This window comes from Chaetodon auriga, chromosome 13 (assembly GCF_051107435.1).
Source record: "Chaetodon auriga isolate fChaAug3 chromosome 13, fChaAug3.hap1, whole genome shotgun sequence".
NCBI lineage: Eukaryota > Metazoa > Chordata > Actinopteri > Chaetodontiformes > Chaetodontidae > Chaetodon > Chaetodon auriga.
In genome coordinates this window covers 15,509,512-15,537,454 of record NC_135086.1, presented here as the reverse complement: position 1 = coordinate 15,537,454, position 27,943 = coordinate 15,509,512, and the positions used below count along the sequence as shown (strand labels likewise).

Here is a 27,943-nt window from a genome sequence, read left to right as displayed (position 1 = left end):
TCCATAGACAACATGTATATACCAAAACAATATCTTTTATTTGTAGTCCATCACCACAGCCCTGGTAGGCTATTCTGCACCAAAGCCAATGGAGAAACACATGACAAGCTTATACAATAGAGAAAAGAGAGGAAGTCAACTGGATGGTAAGCAGTATGTGTTTACATTTCTGTGTCTCACTCTGGACACCACACCTGCCATACTAATTTTTTTTTTTTTTCACCAGATCTACCTAGCTCTAGTTCTATAATACCTGGCATACCTGCTGTGGCATTCAGCCACTCCTGTCCCATTCTGCTGACCATTTGGGGATTATTGCTGTGGGAATGATTATTACCCAGAGTCAACAAGAGAGTCAAAACAAAACAGGAACACAACAGGAACAAGAAGAACACACATAGCACATCTGGGTATTAGCAGTATTATTCACGCTGGCGAAAGTTGAGTCCTGAAAGATTTGGAGCACCAAGTCAACTGTCATCCACAACTTGTAATGGACTGGGGACTATCATTGTGCTGCAAAGCTGCCAGGATCCTCACACTATATGTGTTGCTCTCAATGGTAAAAATAGAGAAAGAAGACGCTTTCTGCAGACGGTCCATGTTTGTGCTTTTTTAATAATACTATTATCTTAATGAGGTCATAGTTTGGTTTGTTATACACTGGAGTTACAAAGGAAATTAAAATAGACTAAAATTCGAATAGCCCACCAATGGTAAACAGTACAGTATTTTTAGGGGGCATTCCTCCCCCAATGAAAGTTGGGTAAGAGGAGTTGAGAGGTCACTGATAGAATGCCTATACATACAGACACATACATACATACCACACAAACATACAGTCTGTCACACACACGCACTCTCACACGTATATACTGTACAGAAACAGTCAAAACAATGGAGCGAGAGACAAGATGGAGTTCCACTAAAGTCTTCACAAAGCACAAATTCTTCTTATTCCTTTCCACTTTCATGACAAATTTGTTTTTTAAATTTGAAAAAAGTAGACATATACTGTAGCATCTCCACGCTGACTTGTTAGGTTGATTCCTCTTTGATGTTGAAGTCATCTTTATAGTCAGATAATCAAAAAACACAAGAACAGTTTTGCGAAACTGATGCACAACAATCCCATACATTCTGAAGTTCTTGAGTTCAAAATTAAATGTTCTTGTGGCAAAAGTACTCCAATCTGGGCCTGTCCGAGTCTCCACTGGAATAGTTCCCACAGGACATTACTAGGTGACTGGTTAGCTCCATTCAGTTCATTTCTGGGTACATCCTCTCTCTTGTATTATACTTCCTTTAGTTGAGTCCGTCAGAGTTTTTTGAACAATCTCCACGCACCATAACCTTTACTCCATCCATGCGTACTGTCCAAGAACATTCTAGATACAAGGTTTCTGTTGGATTAGAACATTCCAGGGCCCGGACTGAACCCCATGTCCATGTCACGTGGCCTCATCTGACCCCCCATCATCATTGTCTGCTGTGGGGGGCCTCCCATGCCCTGCAGTGACATCATCATGTTAGGTGAGCCGCCAGGGCCTGGGTGGGCCATTTGTCTCCCCTGCATCATCCCTCCCGGACCCCCAGGGGACATCATCCGGTGCTGGGGGCCCATCATGCCTTGGCCCATGAATCCTGGTGGCCGCATTGAGTTGTGGCCAGGGTTGCCCATTGGCATGTCTTGGGGTCCCATTCCCCCACCAGGCCCCCCTGGCATCCCCCCCATCCCCTGCATGGACATCCCCATTCTTGGTGGACCGTCGCCCATCATGCCCTGCATGGGGAAGCCAGAGGGGTGTGGTGGTTTTACCCCAGCATTGTCTCCTCCACCTCGGGGAAAGTAAGACAGAGTCTGACTGGGCTTCTCTGATGGGATTATCCTGGACAGGTCGAACTCAGGAATGCCGGATGCTCCCGGCCGCATCACCTCATGAAGGTCTGCATCGCTGAATCCACCTTGCATGTTGTTGAACTCTGGCCCTCCAGGGGTATTGGGTTTGCACATACCACCATCACCCCCTCCCCCATGAGGCATATTACCCATCCGTCCTCCCATAGGCCCTCCCTCTCCCTGGAAGCCCATGGGATGGCCAGGGAAACCTTGGGGACCAGGACCGTTGTGCGGGGAGAAAGGACCTTGCTGGGACGGGGACTGGGTGAGGGGGTATGCCTGGCTTCGGTGAGGGTAGCCCATGCGACCCTGGGGCATCATTTGAGGGTTTCCCATACCAGGGTCTTGTGGATTTGGTGGTATCATCATGCCATGAGGCATCATGCCTGGGCCCATATTAGGGGCATTGGGAGAGGGCATCTGTGGGGGCATGCCATGGGAGAGGGGCTGAGATCCCATTGGATTCATACCCAGAGGGCTGAGGGCAGACATGGGTCCAGCGTTTCCAGGTCCCATCATACGTGGATTGCCTTGGTGATTCATTGCCATACCTGTTTGTGCAAGATAAAAGGAGATGATTATATATTCAGAACAAGCTCTTATGAAGCAGATCAAAGGAAGACAAATATAAATATGACCCATGTGGAGTGGAACTGAAATGACAAATTAAACAATAAGCATAAGATATTTACCATTATTGTTCACTGATGGCAGGTTAGGGGAGCGAGCCGGGGGCGAATCGTCATCAGAGCTGGCAACAGTCTTTATGGCATCATGGTAGAGTGGGGTGGAGCTGGGCATTGCAAACTTGGACATGCGTGACATCATGATGGAGAGAGGGTTCTGGGATAGAGTTGGCTCAGGGGGTATGGTGTACGGACTGCCAGACGGGACGTTGCCTGGGAGGGACATGGAGCCAGATGGAGCCCCTGATGAAGGAGGGGCTGAGGGAGGGCCATTCCCACCTAGAGGACAACATGATGACAAAGAGATGACATGACAAAGACATGATAAAACTTAGCACTTGAGATTTGATTCTCTGGCAGATTGTTTTCATTTGTGATGGCACTGGCAATAGTGTGTGGAACTCAGAAAATTCCAAGTTATGTGGCCACAAGAGGGAGCCACTGGACCATAACCCACCAAACCCCACCCCTCATACAGATGTGTTAACTTGAATGAGTTATGCACTTGAATGGTAGCCCCCACATCTATTTTCAGTTTTTGGTTTTGAAGACTAATTCTGATTTCAAAGGACAAAAAATGGCAGAGTCAGACACTTCACATGTGATGTTAACAATTACTGAGGCCAGTGACAAAAAGATGCAATCGAAATAAAATTCGACACAAAACCATGCACAAAAGAAATCCCAATATTAACTGAATGGTAATTAATCAATATGCACTGAAAAAAGATGGTGAATTATATATCGAACAAAGAAGCAGAGACACACATGCTGATGAACACAGGGGAAGAAAGAGAATGTCATACCTTGCTCCATTCCCCCCATCATGTTTGGTGAGGTGATACTGAGAGGAGGCTTACCACCCTGAGGTGGTACTCCAGGACTCTGCATGGGTGGTTTTGGTGAGGAAGCCCATCCTGGGGATGGGTTAGGAAGAGAGGGAGACCTCATATGAACAGGAGAGGCACCAGCTGATCCCATCATGGAGTGGGGGGACTTCATTGGTGCCGAAGCTGGAGGAGCTGGAGGGGCACTGGGGCCTGTGGGACCAGTGAGCATGCCAGCCAGCTGGGACGGTGTCTGAGGGGATTTAAGGTTTCCAGAAGGAGAGCCCATCATGGGGGACTGCACTTGCCTTAGAGGAGGGGACTTAAGTGGGTTGACACTGGGAGAGTTCCCTCCTCCTGCTTGGACATTCAGATCTGCTGGCTTGCGGCCCCTTTGACCTTGTGAAGGGCCACCTGCAGAGGGGAGGTGGTTAATACGACCATTACCTCCTGTTGGTGTAGATCTGTGCTCTGGACCAAAGGCTTGCTCTCCATGTGGACCCCTCATTCCTCCAGGTCCCCCTGGGAAGGGCCGCCCAGGCCCCATAGGAAAGTCTCCTGGCTGTGTCTGTTCAGGGAAGGGAGGCCCCTGCATGGGCCTGCCTTGAGGGCCCATGTTCTCCATTGGAGGTCCTCCACCTCCTCTCATTCTCATCATCTCGTCAGGACTCATATTCATGCTGGGATCTCGTAGTTTGGAAGGGTGCATATGAGGTCCCGGCCCAGGGCCAGGTCCCATGCCAAACTCAGGCCCCATTTCCCTGCCTCCCATTCCCTGGAGCCTCGAAGATGGACTCATGGGACCATCACCAGGCATTCTGGGAAATATACCCATACCATTACCAGGTTCCATTCCACCTCTTTGGTGCCCCATCATCCTTTGCATGTCCATCATCATTGCAGGAGGGAGGCCCTTCTCTCCACCCATACCTTGGTGGAACATTGCTTCTTGGACTGACTGAGGATTTGGGAAACGCTCACCACGACCCCCTGGACCAGCAAACATTGCTCCGGGTCCTCCAGGGAATCCTCGTGCATCTCCCATACGGGGAGGCATGTCGTCAGGCCAGCCCATTCCAGGCCTTGGGGGTCCCTCCATTTCAGGATTCATCATACTAGAGAAGCCAGGCATTCGCTGCATATGTGGGGGCATACCCCTGGGGCCAGGGCCCATGCCCATGCGCTCCTGGTAGTGCTCTGGTGGCCCCCCTGGTCCTCCCCACATCTCTCCTGGGCCCATCTGATAGGGAGGCGGGGGCCCTCGCATCATGCCACGTGGACCGTGGGGGTGCATCATCATGTCTGGAGGAAGTGGCCGGTGTTGCATTTCTTGTTTCTTCCTCTTCTCCTCATAAAACTCCTGCTGCAGCTTCAACCAAGCCACTTGTTCTGGGGTCATCTGATCTCCTTCTCCACAGCCCCCAGGCCCCCCCATGTGTGCACCCATTTCATCTTGTGGAAATGGGGGCATGTCCCTGGGACCATGGGGTGGGCCAAAGGGTGGACCTTGTGGACGAGGTCCCCCTGGCCCACCTGGTGGTCCAAGACTCTGAGACTGCGCCATCATAGCCTGAAGGGGGCCCTGCTCAGATCTGCGGGGTGCACCATCAGGGCCTCCATCATGGGGTCCACCATGGGGCTGTGGGGGCCCAGGTGGGGCATCACGATCATCAGGGAAAAGCATGCGCTGAATATCCCGCAACGTCTGCAGAGAGCGCTGTCGATGCTCCAACTGCTCTTGGGACAAACCCTCTGTGTTGGCCTCCATGTTCAACAGCTCCTGGGCCAGTTGCTGCTGTTGTTGCTGCTGCTGAGGTGTCAGACCTGCTCCACCAGAGCCTCCACCCTGCCCTCCTTCACCTACTGTTGGAGGGTTGAGGCCAGCCTCAGGTTGGGTGACAGGGGCCTGGTCAACTGGGGCAGTAGTGTTACTGGGGCTACTGCCAGGAAGATTTTTGGATTCCATGCCTGCAGAGGATGACCCTTCCTGCGGAAGAACACCAGACTGGTTCCCTTGGTTTGAAGGCTGGGGTGGGGCTGGCTCTGCCATGCCAGGTAAGGACGGCTTGGATCCAGGCTGGTGGCTCTGATCTTGGGCATGGGAAGGCGGTTGCTGGGGAGGCTTGGAGTCATTTCGGAGGGTGCTTGCTGCATTGTTCTTTAACAGAGAGGGAAGAAGTAGGATTAAATCACAACACTCATGCGACATGTTGATGTATGAAAGCATATGTGTATGATAAAAAAGAGCTTGTGTGTGTCTTTACCAGGAGGAGGTGAGCTTTGTCCTTGCTGTTGGAGATGTTTTTCATGTGGAAGGCAATGATGTTTTCTGTATGGCCAGTTAGAACTGCATCAGCTGCCCTGAGGACAAGAAGGCAGACAGTCAGATATCAGTCATCAGACACAATAAATATATGTGTGTGGGTTTGTGTGTGTGGGTGCATGTGTGCATTTGAGAGACAGTGAGCCGGATGAATGAGTACTAGATGGGACCATGAAGGTAAAACCAAGGTCAACAGACTAAGTAAACTATTGTGTGCGCACACATGCACACGCACACGCACACACACATGCATGCGCACACACCCACACCCACACACACACCCACCCACACACCCACCCACACACACACACACACACACACACACACACACACACACACACACACACACACACACACACACACACACACACACACACACACAACTTCCACTGAGCATCTACATCTTTGATCTCAAATTCCCAACAGGGTGTTAATCTAAGCCAAGTGTATGCTCCCACTGAGCCCACGTTTGTGCAGATACACACAATGGATTTAGGCTACAACTGGGAAAGTTGGGGAAGTGAAGAGAAGGGGTGGGAAGCAAGTATCTTAGTGCCAAAAAAGCTGCAACAAATATCAAAGACAACAACTACTGCTGCTGAAAGGGGCACAGAGATGTACTTCAGGCAATTGACATTGTTAGTAATTCCATTTAATTTTGAACTGCAATTGCACAAAGGGTTTTGCTGTGGGTGTGTGTTTTGCTTGGGAAAAAAAGAGGTGAATTAAGATGATTTAATTAGCCTGTCTGAAAACATTAATATTAAAAATATGTAGAAATAAGCTTTAACTGTAAATGCTAATGACTAAATCATAACTAAATAACAGTTCAGTAACTACACATCATGTCAAATACACAAGTTTTAGATTTGGGTATCAACTTATTATTAGGTTCAATATTATGGAAGGTAGTAGCCACAACAGATAATCAGCTTCCTTACTTGTTGGCCATCTCTGTGGTGAAGACATAGACGAGTTTTGAGCCTGGTTTCTGACCAGTAGGAGGTTCTGTTGTGGAGCCTTGACCTCCCAGGGTATTGTGGGAAGGTGTGGAGGAGCGACTGAGTCCGGCATTGGAGGTAGAATGTGTGACTGAGTCCTGGGGCTTCACGTCACTGGAGTTGCAGTCTATAGGAAGACAACAGGGAAGACCGTGGCTTTAGGACCTGCACAGGCTTGTGGGCAATGTAGTTCTACTAAGGAACTGTCATAAGTCAAGTTGATCAGCAAAGGGACTGCTACACATGCTTGGATGAACACGTTAACACACTTACTGAAGAATCCTTTGTCATCTTCGTCACTTTCTCCCCCAGAGCACCAGTCAGCTCCGCTATACGGCTGCCTCCTCTCTGCCACACACATCCTCTTCACCCTGCTGCTGTCTGGAAACACACAAGCGCACACACACAAACATACACAGACAGACAGACAGACAGACAGACAGACAGACAGACACACACACACACACACACACACACACACACACACACACACACACAATCTATCAGTGGGCTCAGGTTTATCTGTGTAAATGTGGGACTGCAAAGTACCTTTTTCAGCATTTCCAACTTTCCAACTGCTGGCTTTTCTGGGCATATTGTGTCATCAAGACATAATGAAGAGCTATGTTTACAATGCTTTTATAAATAAAGTTTTGCATTGGTACAGGATAAGAGGAATACAACAACCAACGTTGTCTGAAATTAGGAAGAATGTTTGCCATTCCCTCCATTAGTGAGGGCTGAATAATTTGACAGACTGCCTCTACAGGGAATGATGTGTAAAACTACGATATGTACAGGAACAATCACAACACAAGCACTACTGACATGGCATTGTTTAAGCACTGTAGGTATTTTATCTATACTGAGCAGTTCATTACAAATGGAGAGAACTTTAGCAAACAAGTATAGAAGCACAGCTGCTAATTACTCTCCTAAAAACATCATCAATAAACTCATGTACCTTGCCCACCTACTTAATTTCAACTATTTTAGCATTCTGGTGAGAATAAAAACAACATTCAATTCTACAAATCATACTGACTTGTAGCACTTCAGAAGGACTATTTGTCAACTCCTGATCCCAGCTACCTGCCGGACATGAAAGGGTCTGATAATAATGAGTATAGGTTACAGCGGTCCTTACCTTTTTCCTCACTAGTGGGTGTGCCGCTCTCTGGCTGTTCAAACGACTCCACCGAGGTGCTTCTCTCCCTTTTGACTTTAACCTTGGAGCTTGGGCCAGAGGTCAGGCCCTGGCCATTCTTCAACCCCATTGCCCCTGCCACATTCTGAGCCCCCTTGGCACCCAGGGTCTTGGGGTCACAGGGTGAGGGCTGTGATTGGCTGCCAGTGCTCCCTGGTTTACCCTGATTGGGCATTTTAGAGTCCATCTGGGTGGCAGTGGAGGGGGACATGACGGGAGGTGAGCGTACCATAGCCTCCGTCTTAGGTTTAGGGCTGACAGACAGAGGAAAGAGAAAAAGGTCATAGGCATAATTAATACATCTGTACTGTGCAATAAGAAATCAAAACAGTGCAAAATGACAGATACATTACAAATTTTAATACAACGGTCTATTAAGTGTGCTTTGGATGAAGCAAGTCATTCAGCAAACTTACAAAACGTTATGTTTTGTCTTCCTACATATATTTGTAACCCTGTTTTCACTTAGCAAACACACACAACAGGGCGGAAATGGGGCATATCAAGCAAAAAGCCTGGGGCTTGAAGTGAGGTTACCCAGTAATCATGAGGCCTATACCATGAAATATCCCCCAGCTTCCCACTATAACATGCACCAATGTTCCCCACTGTGGTGCCCAGGAGATGGAAAAGAAAACGTGATTGTTCATTTTATGCCCACTTTTTTCCTTTGCAAATGCTTAACACCATATCTCCCAGCACTTGTTACGGATGTCTATGAATGGAAGGTTAGGTTGAACAGTACTGTGCAATGCATGAGCACAGTTAAACTTGAAGGAACACACTGAAGAGACGCAGGCCATCTACAAATGACTACTGCTTACTAGTTATGAGAGCAGTTCAGTTTAGGGAAACAGGACACATCCAATTGGCAGAGAATTCCCTTACCACACCCTAATCTCTTTCTCTGTCTCTCTCTCTCTCCCTCACACACACACACACACACACACACACACACACACTCTTGTACAATTAGCATGAAACAAATGCCAACATGTCCAAAAAGCACAGCCGCAGCACAGCACACTTTATGTACGTACACACAGACACACAGCTAGTAGAAAAAGGAGGCAAAGCCAGAATTTTGGCAGTCCAGACAGCCGTTTCCAGAGGCTCCAGAACCATGAGTCAGCAGGGAAAACTTCCAAGCTCAGTGTACTCCCTGACCCTAAAACAGCTCTGGATCACACATCAAGATCTTCCAGGTGAAGGAAAGGAGTGAGGAAGCTCATCTTAGATCTGCATTACACCTGACCTACACTTGCTCTCCTAACCGAATGGGTATGGCAAATGTGACACTCAGGTTTGGGTCCACTTAACATTGCCAAGACTCAAAGTTGCACGATAGCTAGCAAGTTAACACTGGCACCTTACAACAAGGCCTCAGGTTTGGCTCTGTGTTCTCCTCAAATTTACACGGGTTTCCTCCAGGTCATTTGATTTCCTCCCCACATTGAAAAAACGTGCATGTTCAGTAACAGAGAGCTTTCTCTCACCGACCAAGCCTCTGGCCTTAGAAAAGGCTGCTCACTGTACTTAAATAGATGGGATGGGTCACTTTCCCCCACAGGTATTAATAAAGTATAACAAAAAATGCTGTTTAAGGGCTGTAGCTGAAGTTTTCCGTGGACTCTCTCCTGATCAGCTTTTTCAAAATTTAAAACTCAGCACATTATGTACCTTGCAACTGGTAAGATATGAGAGTTTCACAACACCAGGATAAGGGATGCACTGATCACTCTACAGCTAATCATATCAGCCTACAGACTGCTTAAACTGGCATCTGTACTTGGCTGAACTGCACAAAATCTTGGGTCCATACATTCTTCAAGTAGCATCCGTGTTTTTGTTCTTACAGAGACCTGTTTTTATATCACTTAATGCTGTTTTGAACAGAGGGTTGAGTGTTTGTGTTTCTTCTCTCTTCACAAACTGTTAATAAACACTGACAGCTAATGTTTATTCATTTCTGATATTGTGTGATGATTTTTTTTGATTACTTGAAACAGGTTTATTGACTGGACAGAAGCTCGTGCTTCTCCAGTAAAACCTGCTCATGTTATTGATGTTGAAGACATGATTGAGTACTTCAGTCATCAGCACTTAACAACAATACATGGGATGAAAACTTGATTTAGTTTCCCTTACTCGCAACAACAATGTTTCTGTTTCCGGCGCTGTCACGAGTGTGTGTTGTGGGGTTTTTTTTTTTTGTGAATTTCCCTTGGGGATAAATAAAGTATCTATCTATCTATCTATCTATCTATCTATCTATCTAACAACACTGTGCAGCCATAAAAATAACCTGGAGCTGTTGAATTTTACTTCTGCTTGCTGTGCAGTTACAGAAAATCTAGATTAAATGCATAATTTTAATCAGCGTTCACATCAGTGTTTGGCTGACTTGGCTGTTAAAACAACCATCATGATCTCACATGTACACACAAACCAGTGCTCGCTTATTCCTGCCATCACAGCACTGCATAGCTGTATCATCACTAGACCCACAGGATGTCGGTGTACAAGCCCACTCACCTCTGTGTGTTGGTGGACGGGGAGTTCTTTAGCCTATTGGAGTGCATTGATGGGGCTCCCAGGACTACAGAACAGGGTGGAGTGATGAGCTGGTGAGGACTGCCTGTGTGCGAAAGCGGCGCTTTTGCGCGCACGTTCCTGGAGCCAGGAACAGGATTCCCAATGTTCGAGAGGTTTGCTCGACTGTCCTTGGCCTCCTCTCGCTCTTTCTTCCCTCGCTCCTTCTTACTGAAATGTGTCGCTGCTGTACCTGCCGCCGCTGGCCTCTCCTCTTGGACCTCCAACATTCTCTCTATGTCCTTGTCTGTGTGTCTGTGGGTGTGTGCGTGTGTGTGTATGTGTATGTATGTGTGTGTGTGTGTGTGTGTGTGTGTGTGTGTGTGTGTGTGAAAGAGTGTGAAAACAATAACAATAGTCCAGGAGTCTTGTCTCTTTCGGTGTGTATTTATGAAACTCCCCCAAGGGGGCTTTCAACGGCCCTTGGGCACACTGTTAAGAGAGAAGAGAGGGGAGAAAAGACAGTTAACAAAACTGGATAACAGGGCGCCAGCCTGGCCAAACTTAAAGTCACACACCACCAAAAATCTTTTTAGCGCCAATCTACTCGTGTAGGTCTGAAAGGCGGCTGTTAAAAGTTGGTAATTTTCTCTGTCACAGTGGTCAGCTTTAATTTGTGCCAGCGGGAAAGGATTCCAACAGGTCTTTACCACGGCGGACATTGTGACACTTTCCAGCAGTGAAAGCACAGGTGTTAATAATAAAAAAATGTCTCAAAACTCTCCTGCAGAATAATCTCCATCTGTGTGCTTGGTATGAAGAGAGATGGAAATGGCAGTTTTTAAAATGCTGCCGAATTACAGCTACCATTCATTGAGTCTTTCTTGCAGCTAATTGCAGATAGTCAGTGAACATGTCAACCAATAAGTAACAAGAAATTCCACCAGGAAAATGTGGAAGATACGTTTGGGTTCAAGTCACCATTACACATTTAGTCCACTAGAGAACACTGACAGGTTTTCAGCTTTTTGTTTCAGCTGTTCCCCTCAGTGCATACCATGGCTGTTCTTCAAACACTGAAATTTAAGGGATCTCAGCATTCATTCTGTTGTGAAACTGTAGCAGGGCGAACTGCACGGCTGCTTCAGCAAGATTGCAAGTTTATTTAAAGCGGCAGTAGGAGCTTCAGTGTAAAACCAGTGAGCTAACTAGCTAAACTTCTGTGAAATTAGTTTAACTAAAATGACAAAAATAATTAAAGGTTTTGTCTAGATTAGATTGGTTGAAATGTTTTAATATAATCTGATGACTAAAAAAAAGTTTTCATTGACTAAAACCAGACTAGAGTAGTTAGTTATCTTTGACTAAATCAACTAAAACTTGACTAAAAGAAGAAGAAAGGGTGAGGTTGACTAAATATGATAAAAAAAAAAAAATAACAAGCACATTTGACACAGGACTAAGACTAAATAAAAAAATAGACAAAATTATCACTTAAGTCTAATATCAGTCAGCTTATCCTTCAGTGCTATAAAGATTCTGGGTGGGGTATCACGTTAACTAAATAAATAGCAGCACTACAATGCAACCGTAGCACACAGTGAAGTGTGCTGGAGGAGTAGGAGAGGTAGTACTGTGGTCCAAACTAACCGCTGTGTGTTTCTGTTCGTGTGTGTGCTGGTGAAGTGAGCACGAGAATCGCATGAGAATCCTGTTTGAGAGAGAGCGGCCCAGTCAGTCAGATTACATTGTCATCCTGAAAATATTTAAGAGCTCTTCCAAAACACTCAACATTGTAACTGGCTCCAGAGTTCCCCTGGGGAGAAGGAGGTGGAGTGTTCGGGGGGTTCGGGGTGGGGGTGTGGTCACTGGGAACCAGACAAATGCACAGTCTCCTACTACAGCAGCAACACTCGTCTCCCCGTGGTCTACAAGAGAAGTGATTTACGACAATGAGGATCACAGATCACAACTGCACATGAGCAGAGGCTGGCTTCTCCACGGCGGGGGGGCACAGAGGAGCCTTGTTTATCCAAACTACATTGATTAGACTAACCTTTTAAATATAAAAATATGCTTTGTGGCAGAAGTGGGGGCTCTTCAGAGAAGTGGCGGGTTGATTATTGATTGCTGAACTCGTGATTTGACATATTTACAACAGAGCAGCACGAAAGACCTCTATTCTGAGTGAAATCACATGTTTCTATTTTGCGACACAACACGGTTTGATACATAACTTTGGAAACAAGGACCGCAACGCACAATTATACATGAGTAATTCTGCAGCAGTGATGTGCAGCACACAGAAATAATTTCACGCACTTCTGCTGTAACCGTGGACCTAGTATGAACACTCAGTTTCAAATGTGTGTCTAAATAAGTCCAACATTTTCAGATCAGTGGTTGTTTCTAGACTTGGGGCTTTGGTTAGGCCAGAGTTTGGATTAAGGGCAGGAAAACAATGTGTGAGGGAGGACGAGATGAAAAAGTGGCAAAAACACAGATGCAGTTTGATTTTGGTGTTGACTGTTATTTGCTCATCAAAGTGAAGCCGTGGCTTATGTAAGTCACGGTGGAAAAGACCTGCCAGACAGCCGCTCTCAACCAAAACACTGTAAATAATAGCACTCACAATCTGATGCTCTTCCATAAAAATGGACAGTGTGGGCAAAAACTCATTACAGGACACATTTGATAAGTGAGGATTGCATGGCACATGGAAATCAGACATTACATTCATTTGACAAACGCTATTGTCCAAAGTGACTTACAATAAAGGCTTTCAGTCTTTTTAAGAGTGTGTTGAATGCTACAGTACAAGTGCTTCTGGTTTTCTTGAATTGAAATAATAATAAGAAGAGGAATAATTCAACAATTCCAATAATATGATCTTATCTGTGAGTTGTCATACTGTGAAGATCCCATACCCTAAAGTGTACGTAAAGGTTCAATCACTGTATGAAGTGGGTGTGAATGTCGGATTTTCGGTTTCAAGTTGTTACAAAAATTGATGGACATACTCTCCTCCATTACAACGTCAGAAAGGTGTTGGGGGGGGGGGGGGTTAAAATGCTGCTGCCCTGCTGTGGTTGCCTGCGGATGAGCAGTGATGGGTCTGCTCCGCTGTGGGGTGAGGACAAACAAGAGCCTTGGCCGACTTAATCTACCACAGGCGCCTCAGAGAGCCATGACGGCCAATCGCCCACTGGAGACCATCCTGCAAATTTACTGGAGTGAAGTGAACAATAGCGCGATGGCAACACTTTCAGGACCACAAACCTCCAACGTGTGGACGCATTTCACTCTTAACTGAGCCAAAGTTGCCAACTGCAACATTAGCAAAGCTGACCTTGTCTGGCATGGAAGCACATCAGTTATCTGGAGCATCTGAGGAGGAGGCACGTCGGCTCTGTGGATGACGAAGACTCATCTCAGTGAGTTAGTTACCAAGTTAGCTAGCCAGCTAGCTCAACGTTAAAAGCCACGTGACTTCACATTATGAGCTATTTTCTCTTGATCAATAAACTGCTAATGGCCTTGAGAGTATCAAATAATTATTATTCATAATGATCCTGTTCACATTTCAAATGTACCCTTTACAACCTTAAATGTTGCATCGTTCATGGCGGCATGGAGAACATGTTGCTGCATAGCACAAAAGTTTAGAGAGCACCTACTTCACTCAGCCCTAACTACCATTTACAGCATGCCCTCTTAGCCTCTAGGCCAGCTGATACTAAGGCGATTTTCAACTAACTTGCTATCAACATCAAGATGTTATAAAAAGTCTCTCTAGAATCTGGGCCTTACTTTGGCTTGACAGATGTTTGTGGTGGTGCGACATGTCCACCCACTGAGCCCCGTTAATCAGCACACGTGAGTGAATTTTAAATCCTGAATTACAAACCAGTTTCCATGGATCTGACTCCCTGCACCTCTGTTCTCCATCTGCCTGTTCACTAAACCTTTGCTCTGCAGTCCACAAGAGGAGTTAACATGGATATGCTTTGGATTGTGATATTAAAGATAAGATAATGTGAAACTGAACATGATGCTGTGATACTATTGCACCCTTCTCCTTCACAGACACACATCTTTCACAAAGCTTGCAGACAGACTGCTGTGCTTAGGTTCACCTTTGGCATCTGGGTAAAACCCATAATATCCCAAAATGCAAGCTGTTATGTTTTCCTTGACACCAACACTAAATCGTCCATGCTGCCATCTCACTGGTGTAATTCCCCCCACCCCCTCCTCCTGCCACTCCCTGGCGATCGAATCGCCTATCGGTGATCTCTGTAACCGCGACTGGACAACACGAGAATAGAAACTACCGCCCAACCCTTCTGCCCTAACAGGGTCTTATCTAAACCTAAACCCCAATCATACGCAAACGTTTGTAATGTGTGTATTTGCACAAATACAGATGCAAACAGCAGGACCTGTCAATCATCTGTTCCCTCCAATCGCACGCTAACGAGACACTAATTGGGGAGCTTGCTGACAAGACTGTCATAAGGAATACACTGACACGCACACACGCACATCAGGCACACACCGCAGCAAACCGCACGCTCACACAACAAAGCACCGTAGAGGTAATCAGAGATTTCTCTTCCTCTATCTCCAGTAAAGACGCTGAACTGTCTATCACCGCACACGCGAGGAGCTGCAGTGCATGCAAGTTAATGGGAAAACAGTATAATGAGGCTCTAAAAATGAGCTTTTCGCCTCTGATATAAATATGAGGTTCCACATGAAAAGAGGGCAGAAAATAGTTCAATTCAATTAGATTTGGGTTTTCAAATGCGGGTGGCACTAAAAGGGAGCATTTCATTTCATGCTTATGTAACAGTCATCGTACGCTGGCTGAGCACAGTGTGGAGAGTAGACCCTTCCCTGCTACGTCACCCAAATTCCTCTGAAGGGGAGATAGGAGGCTTTATACCAGCGGAGAATCCACTGGGATCCATAACAGCAGAGCAACCATGACCTTGCTGCCGACCCAATCCACTGGCTCAAATTTTAACTCAACAAAAAGCTACAAAGACATTATTTTAAAAAGAAGGAAGAAAAAAAAAACACTCAAGTGCAAACGTACAAACACACACACACATACACATACACACACACACACACACACACACACACACACACACACAAACTCTCTTCCCTCATCTCAGTCCTGCTGTTGGCTGTAAAAGGGCCTGCTGATGTTTCAGCCTTATTTATGCAAATCCCATTTTGCAGTTCAGTCACAATGGAGTATTGCTCTCTCTTTTCTCGCTCTCGAGCTCCCCTACACGCTCTCCGTCTGCTCTGCCTCCATCTTCTTTAGTCCATTATTTGTTTAGGGTAATATCAGAAATATTATTTCCACCTCTCCTCACAGTTTTCCACAAGAACGTACAAATGTGTACAGCCATAAGCAGGGAGCTGTGCAGTGTGTGGAAGCAGCATCCAGCTCACGTCACAAGTCAGAGCTTTGACAAAACAAGATTTCAATGACAAGAAGATTTTAGACTCTGATAGTCTAAAAGACTGTACATGCATGTTAAATGAAAGTACACAAAAAAAAGGAATAATACAAATCTTAAACCCAGTCGAATAACTTTTGTTGCAAAGCAGCCACAGGTGGACATTATGAGAGAATGGCACAGTGACATTTCATACTTTCCCAAACTTCCCTCCCCTTAGTCAATTCTTTAATGCCAGCATCAGTTTCTTAAGAAATGGGACCATAAGCAGGAAACAACAAGTCTTCCCATGAGGTACTACAGTGTGTGTTTACTTCCTGTTGTCCTCTTGGGGTATGAATTATGAATTTTCCCTGATGGACTAAGACCTGAAAACATAATAAATAAAGTGATGAACGTGGTGCCGGATCGTTTTGGTTCCTTCAAATAGCATGTTTTGACCCAACGCACCCGTACATTAAACTTATTAGTGTGCAACAACTTTGTAGTAATTCTTTTGATAAAACAACTAAAATGTTTTTCTTTCTTTTACAGAGCTGAGTCATAAAGTCAGTAAATGACTTATTTTGACTGAAACTTCCAATTTGTACGAAAATGAATGTGCTACTTCTTAACTCTTTAGTTGCTTATTTACAACTAAAAGTAAACCAATACTGAAACTTTACTTTTCTGACAACTTCATCAATCTTTTTTTTTTTTTTTTTAAACTACAATCGCTGAAAGGCCAAAATGATGATAATATCAATCCAGTATTTTTTGTCACCTTTAGTCGAGTAAAAAGCTCAGCATTTCCTTGTAAATAACCGGTTTCCTAACTACAGCTACTTCCTCCACATACGTACCTGCCTCTCGGCTAGTGAAAAAGTAACTAAGTGCAGACAGAACAAACAGTATTAACTAAAAAATAGCAAAAAGCAAGATGCCTGCCGGCCTCCAAGCAAAGATATGTTGGGCGTCCCGCAGCGCTTTAGCTGCGGAAATACCTGCACACTGACCTGTTGAGGTGGCTTCCTGAGAGCACCGTCCCAGCGTGCCACACCCTGCACACAGCACTCATGACTCACACTCAGTACATGCAGAATGTTAGGAATGCCGAGTGTCACTAAAGATAGAGCTGTGACGCCACAGATGTAACATTTGACATAACGCATGTGCCGTGACAGGAACGAGAGCGCTCGCACAAGTATGACTGAGCTGCTGTTTCGACTGAAACCAAGCAAATATTTACAATGAACTTTAAAAGGTGTTTCGCATTCTCCAAACTCGTAACTGCTCCCAGAGTAGAAGAGCTACATATCTCCATCCTTCTCCACCCAGGTTTTTTCTTCTGCTCACCTGAATGCTTTTTAGTTTTTTGCCCCCTCACTCCCTCTGTTACCCCCAGCATCAACCATCTCTCCGCTGGTTTATCTCCTTCCGCTCCCCTATCCTCAGTACATCCTTTCCTCTGGTCGGCAGACGGTGCCCCTTCATCCCCAGGGAGGCGACATGTGTGTAATGTCACATTTTGTCAAATCATATCGTGGTGACAGAAGCCTCACCGTGTCCATCACAATGATGGAAGTGGCAATGAAAACAGGAGGATGGGAAAGGGGTGCAATACAGATATACCCGTAGGAGGAGGAGGAGGGGGGGAGGGGTTATTACACAAGTCGCTGTCTTCATAGAGCGTGAGGGTGGGTGTCTGTGCCTCGGACACACACACGCACACAGCTGACTCACTAGTGACACATCTGCTGGCGTAGCCTGGGCACGGTGCCATGTGTGGCGGCCAGCTCCAGCAGCAGGACTGGCACTCAGCACTCCAGCCTGCTGTGATCTCCGTCTCACACACTTCACCCTGCACTTCCATCTCTGTCGATCTGCCCTCTGTCTCTGCATCTCTGGCAAAGTGGGTGTGTCTTTCTCACACACACACACACACACATTTCTACTCAATATGAGACAAAGAGACTGGATAAATGGCAACAATGTGCCATTATTTCTCTGATACAACAAGCGTGGGTGCAAATTAGGGGTGTGCCAGGATCAAATGCTTACGGTGCGATTGTTGTGGCCAATCGTTTAGTGATAAGAAAGAACGAGGTAAACACACAGTTAACCCTGGATTTTACTAAACGAAGGACTGATCACGTCAGCAGATACGTCAGCTTCTGGACTCAAAAGCATGAGAATAAACACTTTACACTTTAAAACAGCATTTATATCAGAAGGTTAGTTGTGAAAAGTGACACCTGACCTGAGAGTGCTTTAAATGCAGCCATCTGCATCTCTTCAATTTCATACATCCATTCATGTTTCGGACTGGGAAGCGAAAGTTAGGTTAGAACCAAATCCAAAATTCAGGCACCTATTAAAAAAATTCAATTCATATTTATCGGTTCCTAGATACAAGCATGCATGGCTAACGTGACAAAGCTTTGAGAGATGGCCCGCGGTGAACGCTCAAAACTGTGAAATGCAATGAGGTAAGTCTGGCTGCACATCAAATCTGGTCAACATTTAAGGCGGCACGGTGTTGCTCTAAACGAATGTTCAGCATTTGCAGTCTCCTAGCAGGTGTGTGTGTCAACAAGCATTCAACAACAACAGGCAGATTGTGCTCCTCTGAAAACGTCAATGGTGAGTTTGAATATATCAGCAGTTCAGGCTCAATTCACCGTTGGTTCATTAAGTCCAGTTTGACATTCACGCTCAGGATTTTCTTGCTGGGTTGCATTTACTTCTGATTACAATTTAATTGTGAGATTCTTGGCCAATACTGTTTGTTCTTTTTTTTCTCTTTTCCATAATTGCAGAGAAATACAAGGGAATACACAGGGAAGTGCGAGCAATGAAAGCCAAAACTAAGACCCATGAGCAGAGCTAAAGCTAAAGCTAACCTGTGAAGACAAACAGCGACACAATGTCCACAATCTTGAGGCAGCAAGATTTCTTCTTGATCGGGCACACACAATTACGCTCTTTTCCTTTCCTTTCCTTTACTTTAGTTTTACAACTTTGCACCTGCAAACTGCCGGCAAACACTTCAATAGGTTGACTGTCACTGTTTCAGACTTGTTGCTTTACAGCGCATCATGAAACACCACCACTAACCATGCTTATTATAGTCAGGTCCAGTTGTAATGTTTTCAGATCCTTTTTCAATTGAGTCCCTTTTTCTCTATTAATGTATGCACATTGGTCAAGGTGAATTTTCCACAGGATCAAAATTTCGAACACATGAATGCCTCTAGTAGAAGGGCACTTCCTTGTGACTGAGTAAAATAAAACTGCTAATTAAGGCTGGAGCAACCCGCTCTGTTTATAGTGCCACTAAAATCAACGGTAGGAACACTGACATTAACAGTATAGTAAAGTAAGACATACTAGCGGTGCAAATGCATACACACAAAGCAAATCTGCTAATTAAAAACTCCATGTTTTTCTCTACAGTGGGTTTCTCTCATTTGCAGCTTAAATAAAAAGCCAAACAGAAACTCCATTTGCTTAAGAGAGAATCTGCTGCCCTCTGTGCAGACCCCTTCTTTCCTCCCTTCCCTTGACCATGCTCTCTGGTCCGTGACTCCCTCCCTCCATCCCGACAGTCGCTCCCACACTCGGGCCACATTCCTCCCTTGCTCATGCTGGGAGGACGTCTCCCTGTGGCTAAAAGCATTGTGGGAAATCCCAACGGCCAGGCCCTTTAGAGGCCATGTAGACGTAAAAGTGTAAAGGACGCTTGCGTTCCTAACTTGCCAGTCAAATGGCTCTTCTTCTAAGCCACTTGCCAATATATTACACACTTGCCACAAGTAAAAAACTAACACATGGCTGTCATTAATGTCTTGATACTGAGCCTCACAACAAACAGCACAGAAACATCAAATACCCACATTTGAAGCAGCAGTCAATACAACCCACACTGTGCAAAACCTCAGTTTATAGCGCTAAGAACATTAGGCAGGAAAGGAATGAAATTTTAGGATGTGCTGCCCAAAATATTTTTAGATTCTTTTTGTGCATTACAAATCACTACGCAACAGAAGCAAAAAGTGACATCTCGACCTGTCAGCCCATGTGACACAGTTCAGGGATCTCTACTGACCTGGCATGACAACAAACAAGCAAAAACATTTTACTCAAAGCAGAACACTCGCAAACACGCAGAGTACGCAATACATGTGCCGTCTCCTCTCCGCTAACATACAAGAAAATTAGCACTCTGGAGACGATGTGAGCCAGATTGTGTCCCTGAATTACCCCAGTTTGCACTCATGTGTCATTCCCATGGAATTTTAAACACACTGGCTAAGACCTGCCCAATTAAATATACAAGCACAGAGAAATATACGTGCACATACTCATTCTTCTGCAAATTCAAACACCCGCATGCAGCAATACTGTCCTAATACTGCCTGAGATGCACTGAAAATGTGCTACAACTTAATGACATCGACTGCTCCCATGAGTCCAAGCTTGCTTACTTGGTAGCGTTTCTGTCTCCTTTAGGTTCTTCTGAAACAAGACACGGTGATGTGTTCAAAGCATGCAGTATGTTGCCCATGTAGCCCAGGTAAAGTGGCTTAAAACACAGTCTGCCAATTAATCCTGATGCCAATTAATCCTGACACAAAGAACTTCCTCCCTTACATTTAACACCTTATCTTCTCAGGAGCGTGGAGACAATAATGCTGTTACACATTCTCTTTATTGTCACACCTGTTTTTGTATCTTCCTTGTGATTCCAGAATCAACATTTTTGTACTGTGTTTTTAAGGGATATAATTGTTTTTGTCATTGCATTCAAGGTGGGTAAAAGCGATAAACGGAAAGGCACAAAAAAACAGACTCACTTCATTTGTTTATGAGCAAAAGCAAATGGCTCGAATTGCTAGACAGAGCAAAAACAAACGCGGAGGATAAAGACGAGATCTGAGCAGTTCTAATCCAAGGTGTGGTACTGTTTTGGATGTCACGATTTTAAAATTTGAAGTGAATCATGATAAGACTGCATTAGTTTGCAAACAAAATAAATTACAGCAGTAAAACAACCAACATGCAGGCAGCTCGACATCACCCAGAACTAAACGCTGTAGACGCTGAAAGGAGAGAACCTGTTGATTTACCTGCCCAACAGACTCCAGACACAGCCCTGGAAGATGCGTCATGATACAACTTTATTTCATCCCATCTTAAAAAAGCAACCAGAAAACACCAAAACCCCTAAACTCCCAAACAACAACCTTACAGAACTGTAGCACTCAGGGAATCACAATAGATGTTAGCACATTAGCATAGCATAGGACACAGCAAGAAATCTGATTGTATTTTGCACATGCATGTAGCTACAAACTGACCCATTCAGCCCAGGCCTTAAAAAAACTAACTAATACTACTGGAAAAACTAAATATATAAAAACTAAAACTGAACCTTTCTAAAAATCTGAACCTACATAAACTCAAACGAGCAAACACACTCACCATCACCAGCTCGTTACGTTCGCATTTCAAAATTCCACCCAAGATCTTAGTGTGCTCTCATTGAAATAAATATAGAACAAATGTCTATATCAGACAGCAGGGTTAATGCAAACAATATACACGTCAGTGAAGTTTTGCTTATTTTCTCCCAAACTAATGTTCAAGACTTTCAGTGAGTTTCTGGAAAGTACTGCCAAACACACAGCCTCACTTCTCAGGAGCTCAACCGCGGAACATAAAGGATTTAACACACCAGAAGCTTCCTCTCATTTACACTGACAGCATAGTCAAAGAACACTTGATAATGAAGATTTGACACAGTTGATGGATGCTTATCACTGGCTCATAAAATTAGCAAACTGAATTCAAATTAAAACCGACCTCTTTGAACCGAGAAAAATCTCTGCAGGTGTAGTGGCTAAAATCTTAACTTTAACACTTCAGCCTGATTGCAGCGGACAGATATGGATTATTCCTGAGTGCTATTACTGTCCAGTGCTTGCGTCTAATAAAGTGGATTGTGAAAACCAGATTTTAAAAGGGGTTTTGCCTCTTAACATCTGCTGGTTAGCACTGTGTCATGGTGCTACATTAAACTAGGCTAGCCAGTGGCAACAGTCAACCTGGCAGCTGGACAGGTCCTCAGCCTGGCTGGCAGTTTTTAGCATGGATCGCTGATGGGTGACTGCAGGACAACACACCCCTCAGGTTCTACCTGAGAACAGTTCTGGACCCCTCCCCTCACAGCGGCGGGGGGAGGGGGGCAGCCCGTCTGTGCAACAACTGTCAATCACACAGAGAACCATGAAAGCAGAATTACAGGTACATTCTGACTCAGCCAGACACGTCCCTGAGGATCCTGTATGGGCAACAATCCTACCACACATCCACACATGTGAGACTGAGACCTCCCACACTAAAAAAAGATATGAAATGCAGCTGTAAGAGAAACACTCATTTTTATAGCTGTGACCGTTTAGACAGACACACTAAGCTTCAGACTTACTACTAAAAAATTTGTTTTTAAACAAAGCCTCAAACCTTGTGTAGTCGATGCTCAATTATGATAATTTACTTTTATCATATGTCTGAGTGAAGACTGCGCTGTATTGGTCAGCAGTCTGCATGGCATGAATGACCATAGATTGCGTGACAGACTAGTTTTGGTTTTAAGTAAGTGATGTTTGTAAATGTTTCTAAAACAATAGGACCTTCTTTATTGAACATTAATTTACTTATTTTAATAACATTATCAATCTATCCATCATCGATCCATTATGAATCCCTGCTTTCTAAATTGTAATCAAATGTTTTTATGATGGACTGTCTCCTATGTTATCTTGTTTTTTACATTTTATTGTTACTGTTCCTAACTTGCTTGTGCACTTCATAGCTTGGCTTTTCACAGGTGCTATACAAGTATTATTTTTAATGGATACACCAAGTCCTCTTTTTCCCCCTGAACTGATTTGAATTATGTTGTGTTTAGAAGCTTTATATACTGTGGGGGCCCAATTTTATACCAACAGAAACAGTATTTAGTGTGTACTGGTCACATCTGGCCAATACTGGATTAATTAAGTAAAGTCACTGTAGGTGCTGACACACATTACGTATTTTACTTTACTTTGACCTAACTTTTACAGACTGAGGAATAAAAGTGTTTCCCATCAAGCCACTTTCTTGGAATGCGCAGAAAAAAAATCCCCTCTTTAAATATCATCTTTGATTTCTCTTTTTGTGTCTTGTACTAACATATTTTCATGTTCTGTGGAGAATGACAAACCCGCCGCCCCTACACTTCCAAACAGGTTGAATGTAAACTGGCAGCCCTGCAATGGTTAAAAACCAAATAGCATTTTTCCTGCTCCCTGGGGGATACTACATAATTGCTGTACAATGGAGGCCTGACGAGTGTAGGAGTCATTCAGCGGATGAACTAAATTCTTTAATTAATTGTGAATGGACATCTTGGTCAGAACACACAAAGAAATGAGAAACTGATGGGTATTATGCTAAATGTCAACACTCCTTAGTTTAGGAGCAAACTGGTAGAAGAAAAGAGATCAGAATGAGGCAACGGAGTAAAAATAAACATTTCTCGTAAAATACTTGAGGTACAGACTTGGGTCTAACCTACTGTATGAATGGGGAGGGGAGCCCGCTGCCACCCACTGCACAGGCAATGAGACAAACCGTCCTTCCAACACTTCCTCCCGTGTCACACAACAAGCCATGCGAGTTTTAATTAGAAAACCTATGCAAACAAAGGCACAGAAACATGAGAGGCCAGTTCACAGAGGAGAAAATAAATCTGTTGCCACTTTACATCAATATCCATTTCCCTGCGTCCGTCGCTGTGGTTTTTGGTTAACACGCTTCGGATTAGATAGCAGATAAATAAACAGTGTGGACAGCATTCTCAGGAAGAGCGCCCTGACCACGTTGTGTCTTCAGCATGTGCAGATCAGAGAATAAGACCAAACGTCGCACTGATAATCCGAAGCAGTGCGGCTCTGAGGCCCTTTTCCTCAAGCTTCTTCCCTGAGCATCAAGAGCAGCCACACAGGGGTAACCGCTGTCCAACTCAAGGCCTCTCTCATCAGAATGCAGCTATCAGTGTGAGCACATCCATAGATAAATGTCAAAGAGATAGTGACCAATGTCAGGAAGAGCCTGTGCCTGGCTTGTTAGTGTTGCATCAGAGCAGCGTTGAGCTATCAAGTTGTGGCACCAGTTAGTCTTTGAGTCAGAGAAGCGTGTGCTGCCATGCTTGATAATGCAACCAAAGTTGGCCTTAGGTTTAAAAACAGAAACATTATAGTCGAGAGGAAAAGCTGGCAAACAGGTACGTCTCATTCTACTTCACTTCGTACTACGTATGTTAAGCAAATACTTGCTGTATTGCTACACAATGACTGCATCTGGAGCACTGCGTTGTAGGACTGTTAGCAGAAAGCACTGTATATGTCATGGACACTGCTTTTTTTGGGGGGGGGGGGGGGGGATTTTGAAGGGGCACCACAAAAATACACAGAATTCAGACTCTCAAATAAAATGGTGGACAATAAATATAGTGCACTATATAGCAAATAGGGAGCGATTTCTGACACAGCCCACATGCTCCCGCCACATCTTGTGGTACTTGTTTCTTAGTATTTCTACAGTTACGCTCACAGAGTTGTAAAGCAATTAGAATAAGGGAATCCTGTTTACTGTATGTCTGTCGTGGATGTGTGATTTTGAGAGGAGCGGAGATGTGTGCGTGTGAGAGAAACTGTGTGATGAAGTGTGTCAAAGTCAAAAAAAGAGACAGAGAGAGCCAAAGTTGAGTTGTGTTACCTCAGAAGCCCCCCTGCCCTTTCAGCAGGGCCTCATATGGAGAACCAGGTCTCGGGTCCCCTGGGCACTGATGTCTGCTCTCCACTCGACTCCTCCCCGTCAGCCACGGAGGCTGTGCTGTGCAGGAACCTGGCCCACTCACGACACCCTACAGCCACAAGTCATTCACACCTGGAACAGAGGGAGAAGAACTTTGCTCATCGGGTGAAACACAAACAAGCAAACGGCAAGGAAAAGCACTCAGTCGCTCATGTTGACATGACCAGCGTGTAGCGAACACACAGCCGGCGCAAAGCTTCGGTCATTAGGGGCTACAGGAGCTGTGTATACTCGCCTTTTTAACCCAGACATTCATTTATACTTCAGCTATCGACCGGTGTACACATAAGGGATTACAAGATAGCATATGATACTCCATCAAGAGCTTGCTTCTTTGCATCCAAGGGGACTTCCTCCGAATATCAACTGTGGGAGTAAAAAAGTGACTTTTTCTTTTTACACCTCAACAATGCAAAGAAAATAAGGTAGACTTGGCGAGCATCGAGAAAAGATAAATATGAAACACCTCAAAGACTGTGCAACAGATAGACATGTTCATGGCAGACAGCGGTGTTGCCTAGCAATTGAAGAGACCAGAGTCCTGTAACAGGAAGGTCTGCAGTTCAGTCTCAGCCGCTGGCAGGTATGCTTCAAAACGGTCCTTGAACAAGACCACGAGCCCCTACCTGCAAGCCCAGAAGTCGCTCTGGATAACAGCATCAGTTAAAGGCGGACTGCAACAAAGCACAAAGGGCGCTGAGGTTTTCTGCTCACAATTATGGGAGAGAAAACAGCATTAGCATGAAGCCAATGTGATGCTGGATAAGCATTTATTGTAGAAACTGATTTGAAAATGTTTTCTAAAAAATGAAAATAAAAGACTTAGTGACACTTTAATAAACTCCTGCAAGGTAACAAGACGTTATTCATTAAAGGAGTTAATTCGCAAAACGCCTTTTACCAAACATTTCTACACTACAGGGCCTCTGGATTGTGTTCACTTACAAGCCAAGTTAAAAAAGATTGATTGAGAAAAGAAAAAAAGCTAAAAGACTGAGCACATTCTTTGCTATGTTTAGCTCTCTGGTCTTGCCAAGGTAACGCAGCACAATGCCACACAAGTTACTCTGAAACGGGCCTACTCGAGGAAGTCCTCCTAAAATATACACAAGACATGCAACAAACCTAAAACTGTGCAATAAACGCAAAGCTCACAACAACCAGAGTCTAGACTTCCCCCCTGAAATCTCAGCGCCTCACTGGACAACTCTTGGCGGACAAAGTAATTCCATGGCGCTTGAAACTCCAGGAACTTTTTTTTTCTTTTTCCTAAAAGAAGTTGTTCCTGTTTCGCCAGAGAACTGGGGGGGAAGGGAGGACTTCAGCACTTGCATTCATGGAGCGTCGGCCAGCGCAAACAAAGTCTTCCCCGAAGAGGGAGGCACTGGACGGCGGCTGAGAGCGAGAACAACGACGTCGGCCACAAGCACACGCAAAAAACACACACGAAATGCGTTTCGTTTGAGGCTTTTGCCTGCTAATAAAACAATTCAGACACTCCTCGGGCAAACGTTCATTTTCAAGTTGTGCTAGCTCCGTTAACAATGTAACAATTAAATCGCTCGGCAGATGATAGGGCTGGCCGACACAATCAGCAGCCGAGGCCTATAATCTCGCTACGCGTTTATAAATCATATCACAGACATTTTAAAGAAAGAAAATACAATACCAGCGGTGTGGTACTCCCGAAGAATGCAGAACATGCATGCTGCATTGTATCCTTTTTTCATTTTCACCAAGCACGGGCGGTCCTCCAGTATAATGGGGTAAAAACCAATATTTCTCCGCGGGTTTTACACCATGCTGAAAACATCGTGAATAATCCGCTTTTGGTGCGCTGGAAAAAAAATCGGCATTCACGGTTGAAAGGGTGCTCACTGTCTGCCAGGCCAGACACGACGTGGGTTTGCTAGCCAGCCTTCGGGGACAGAGGCAGAGAAGAACGGATACCGGAGTGAGATGTCCCCGGGAGGAGGACCCGCGTGTGCCCGTTGCCAGGAGGCGAGCTCTGGTACCGACACTTTCCACCTGGATTTGAAAAAGAGAGCACTCACCTGGAATGTTAGCTTAATTTCCGTTTTCCTCGAACGACGGATTCATACCGTACACTTATCAAATCACAACATTATCACGGTAACATTATAAAATAGAAATATGTCTCCCCCCTTTCGCCCGAGCTTTCCAGTGGTCCTACTCCATTACATCCCAGTCAAGATTTCCTGTCGTCTCTCCACCCCCCTCCGTTCCAGCGCGATGGTTTAGTCCGAATTCTAAGTAGCAATTCTAGGTCAGGTCTGTGTGCCAGTGCGAATGTTACTGTCGGACAGCGGCAAGACACCAATGTCCATTCCACGTAACACGGTAAACATTATATAAGATACAGCTGTACAGAGGACAAACACACCTAACTGTGGCTGAAACATTTTTTTTTATTTTTATTTTGCGGACTTACACCGACGTCTTTGTGGTGACAGCGAACTTGCTCACATGAAAGCAGCTGCGAGCCGGAAAGCATTAAACTTGTGGAAGTTGTCACAGGATAAAGCTTTTCAGTGCAAACGCACACTTTATGATATTATCAGTCCAGTCAGCTTTAAAAAAGAAGAAGACGAAAGTCAGCCAAGCCGTTTTGGTAATCGATTAATCATTGGAAAATATTTTTCAACCAAAAATGTCAAACATCTCTAGTCTGAGCTTCTCAACAGTGAGATTTTACTTGTCTTCTACGTTAGTGAACAGGCAATAGTCACACTGGGTTTCAGGAATTTCTGATAAACATTCAGGATATTGTCTTCTGATAACTGTTGGGTACAAGTTTTACAGGAAATGTCCTGGTGTTATTCATAGCTAGTTGTGGAATTAATATTCTCGTTTTTTCCCCTACTTTAATGAAGCTGTCAGTTTAGCAACAGCTGTATTAAAGTCTCTTGTTGTTTTTTTTTGTCTTGTTTTTTTTTTTTTTCAAGAAGCACCTATTTATCTACATTTGTGTTAAAAGGAATCCAGCCATTTAATATTGCACTTTCCTAAAGTTGGGAACTCAAGAAACACAAAGTTAAAGCAGCAAAGGCAGCAACATCCACGTC

At 44.8% G+C, this 27,943-nt stretch overlaps 1 protein-coding gene across 2 annotated transcripts; it reads right to left on the bottom strand.

Moving 5' to 3' along the window:
* Nucleotides 1-17: 17 nt before the first annotated feature.
* On the bottom strand, nt 18-27,085 carry bcl9 (BCL9 transcription coactivator). Of its 2 annotated transcripts, none has more exons than XM_076746800.1 (10): nt 26,527-27,085; nt 24,759-24,929; nt 10,480-10,968; nt 7,885-8,198; nt 7,011-7,118; nt 6,678-6,864; nt 5,678-5,774; nt 3,393-5,571; nt 2,593-2,865; nt 18-2,451 (listed from the first exon to the last, which is right to left on the bottom strand). In XM_076746800.1, exons 3-10 carry the CDS (start codon nt 10,764-10,766, stop codon nt 1,412-1,414), a joined length of 4,485 nt encoding a protein of 1,494 aa, XP_076602915.1. In that variant the 5' UTR covers nt 10,767-10,968; nt 24,759-24,929; nt 26,527-27,085; the 3' UTR covers nt 18-1,411. The 2 variants fall into 2 exon arrangements, with proteins under 2 accessions (XP_076602915.1, XP_076602914.1); XM_076746799.1 differs by having other exon boundaries at nt 26,912-27,078.
* Between the last annotated feature and the right edge of the window lie 858 nt (nt 27,086-27,943).

Coding starts and splice junctions, on each gene's coding strand:
- bcl9 (XM_076746800.1), bottom strand. CDS start 10,766: ATGTTGGAGGTCCAAGAGGAGAGGCCAGCGGCGGCAGGTACAGCAGCG. Junction 6,865..7,010: donor AGATGACAAAGGATTCTTCA/GTAAGTGTGTTA, acceptor GTCTTCCTATAG/ACTGCAACTCCAGTGACGTG. Junction 2,452..2,592: donor GCCATCAGTGAACAATAATG/GTAAATATCTTA, acceptor TTGCACAAACAG/GTATGGCAATGAATCACCAA.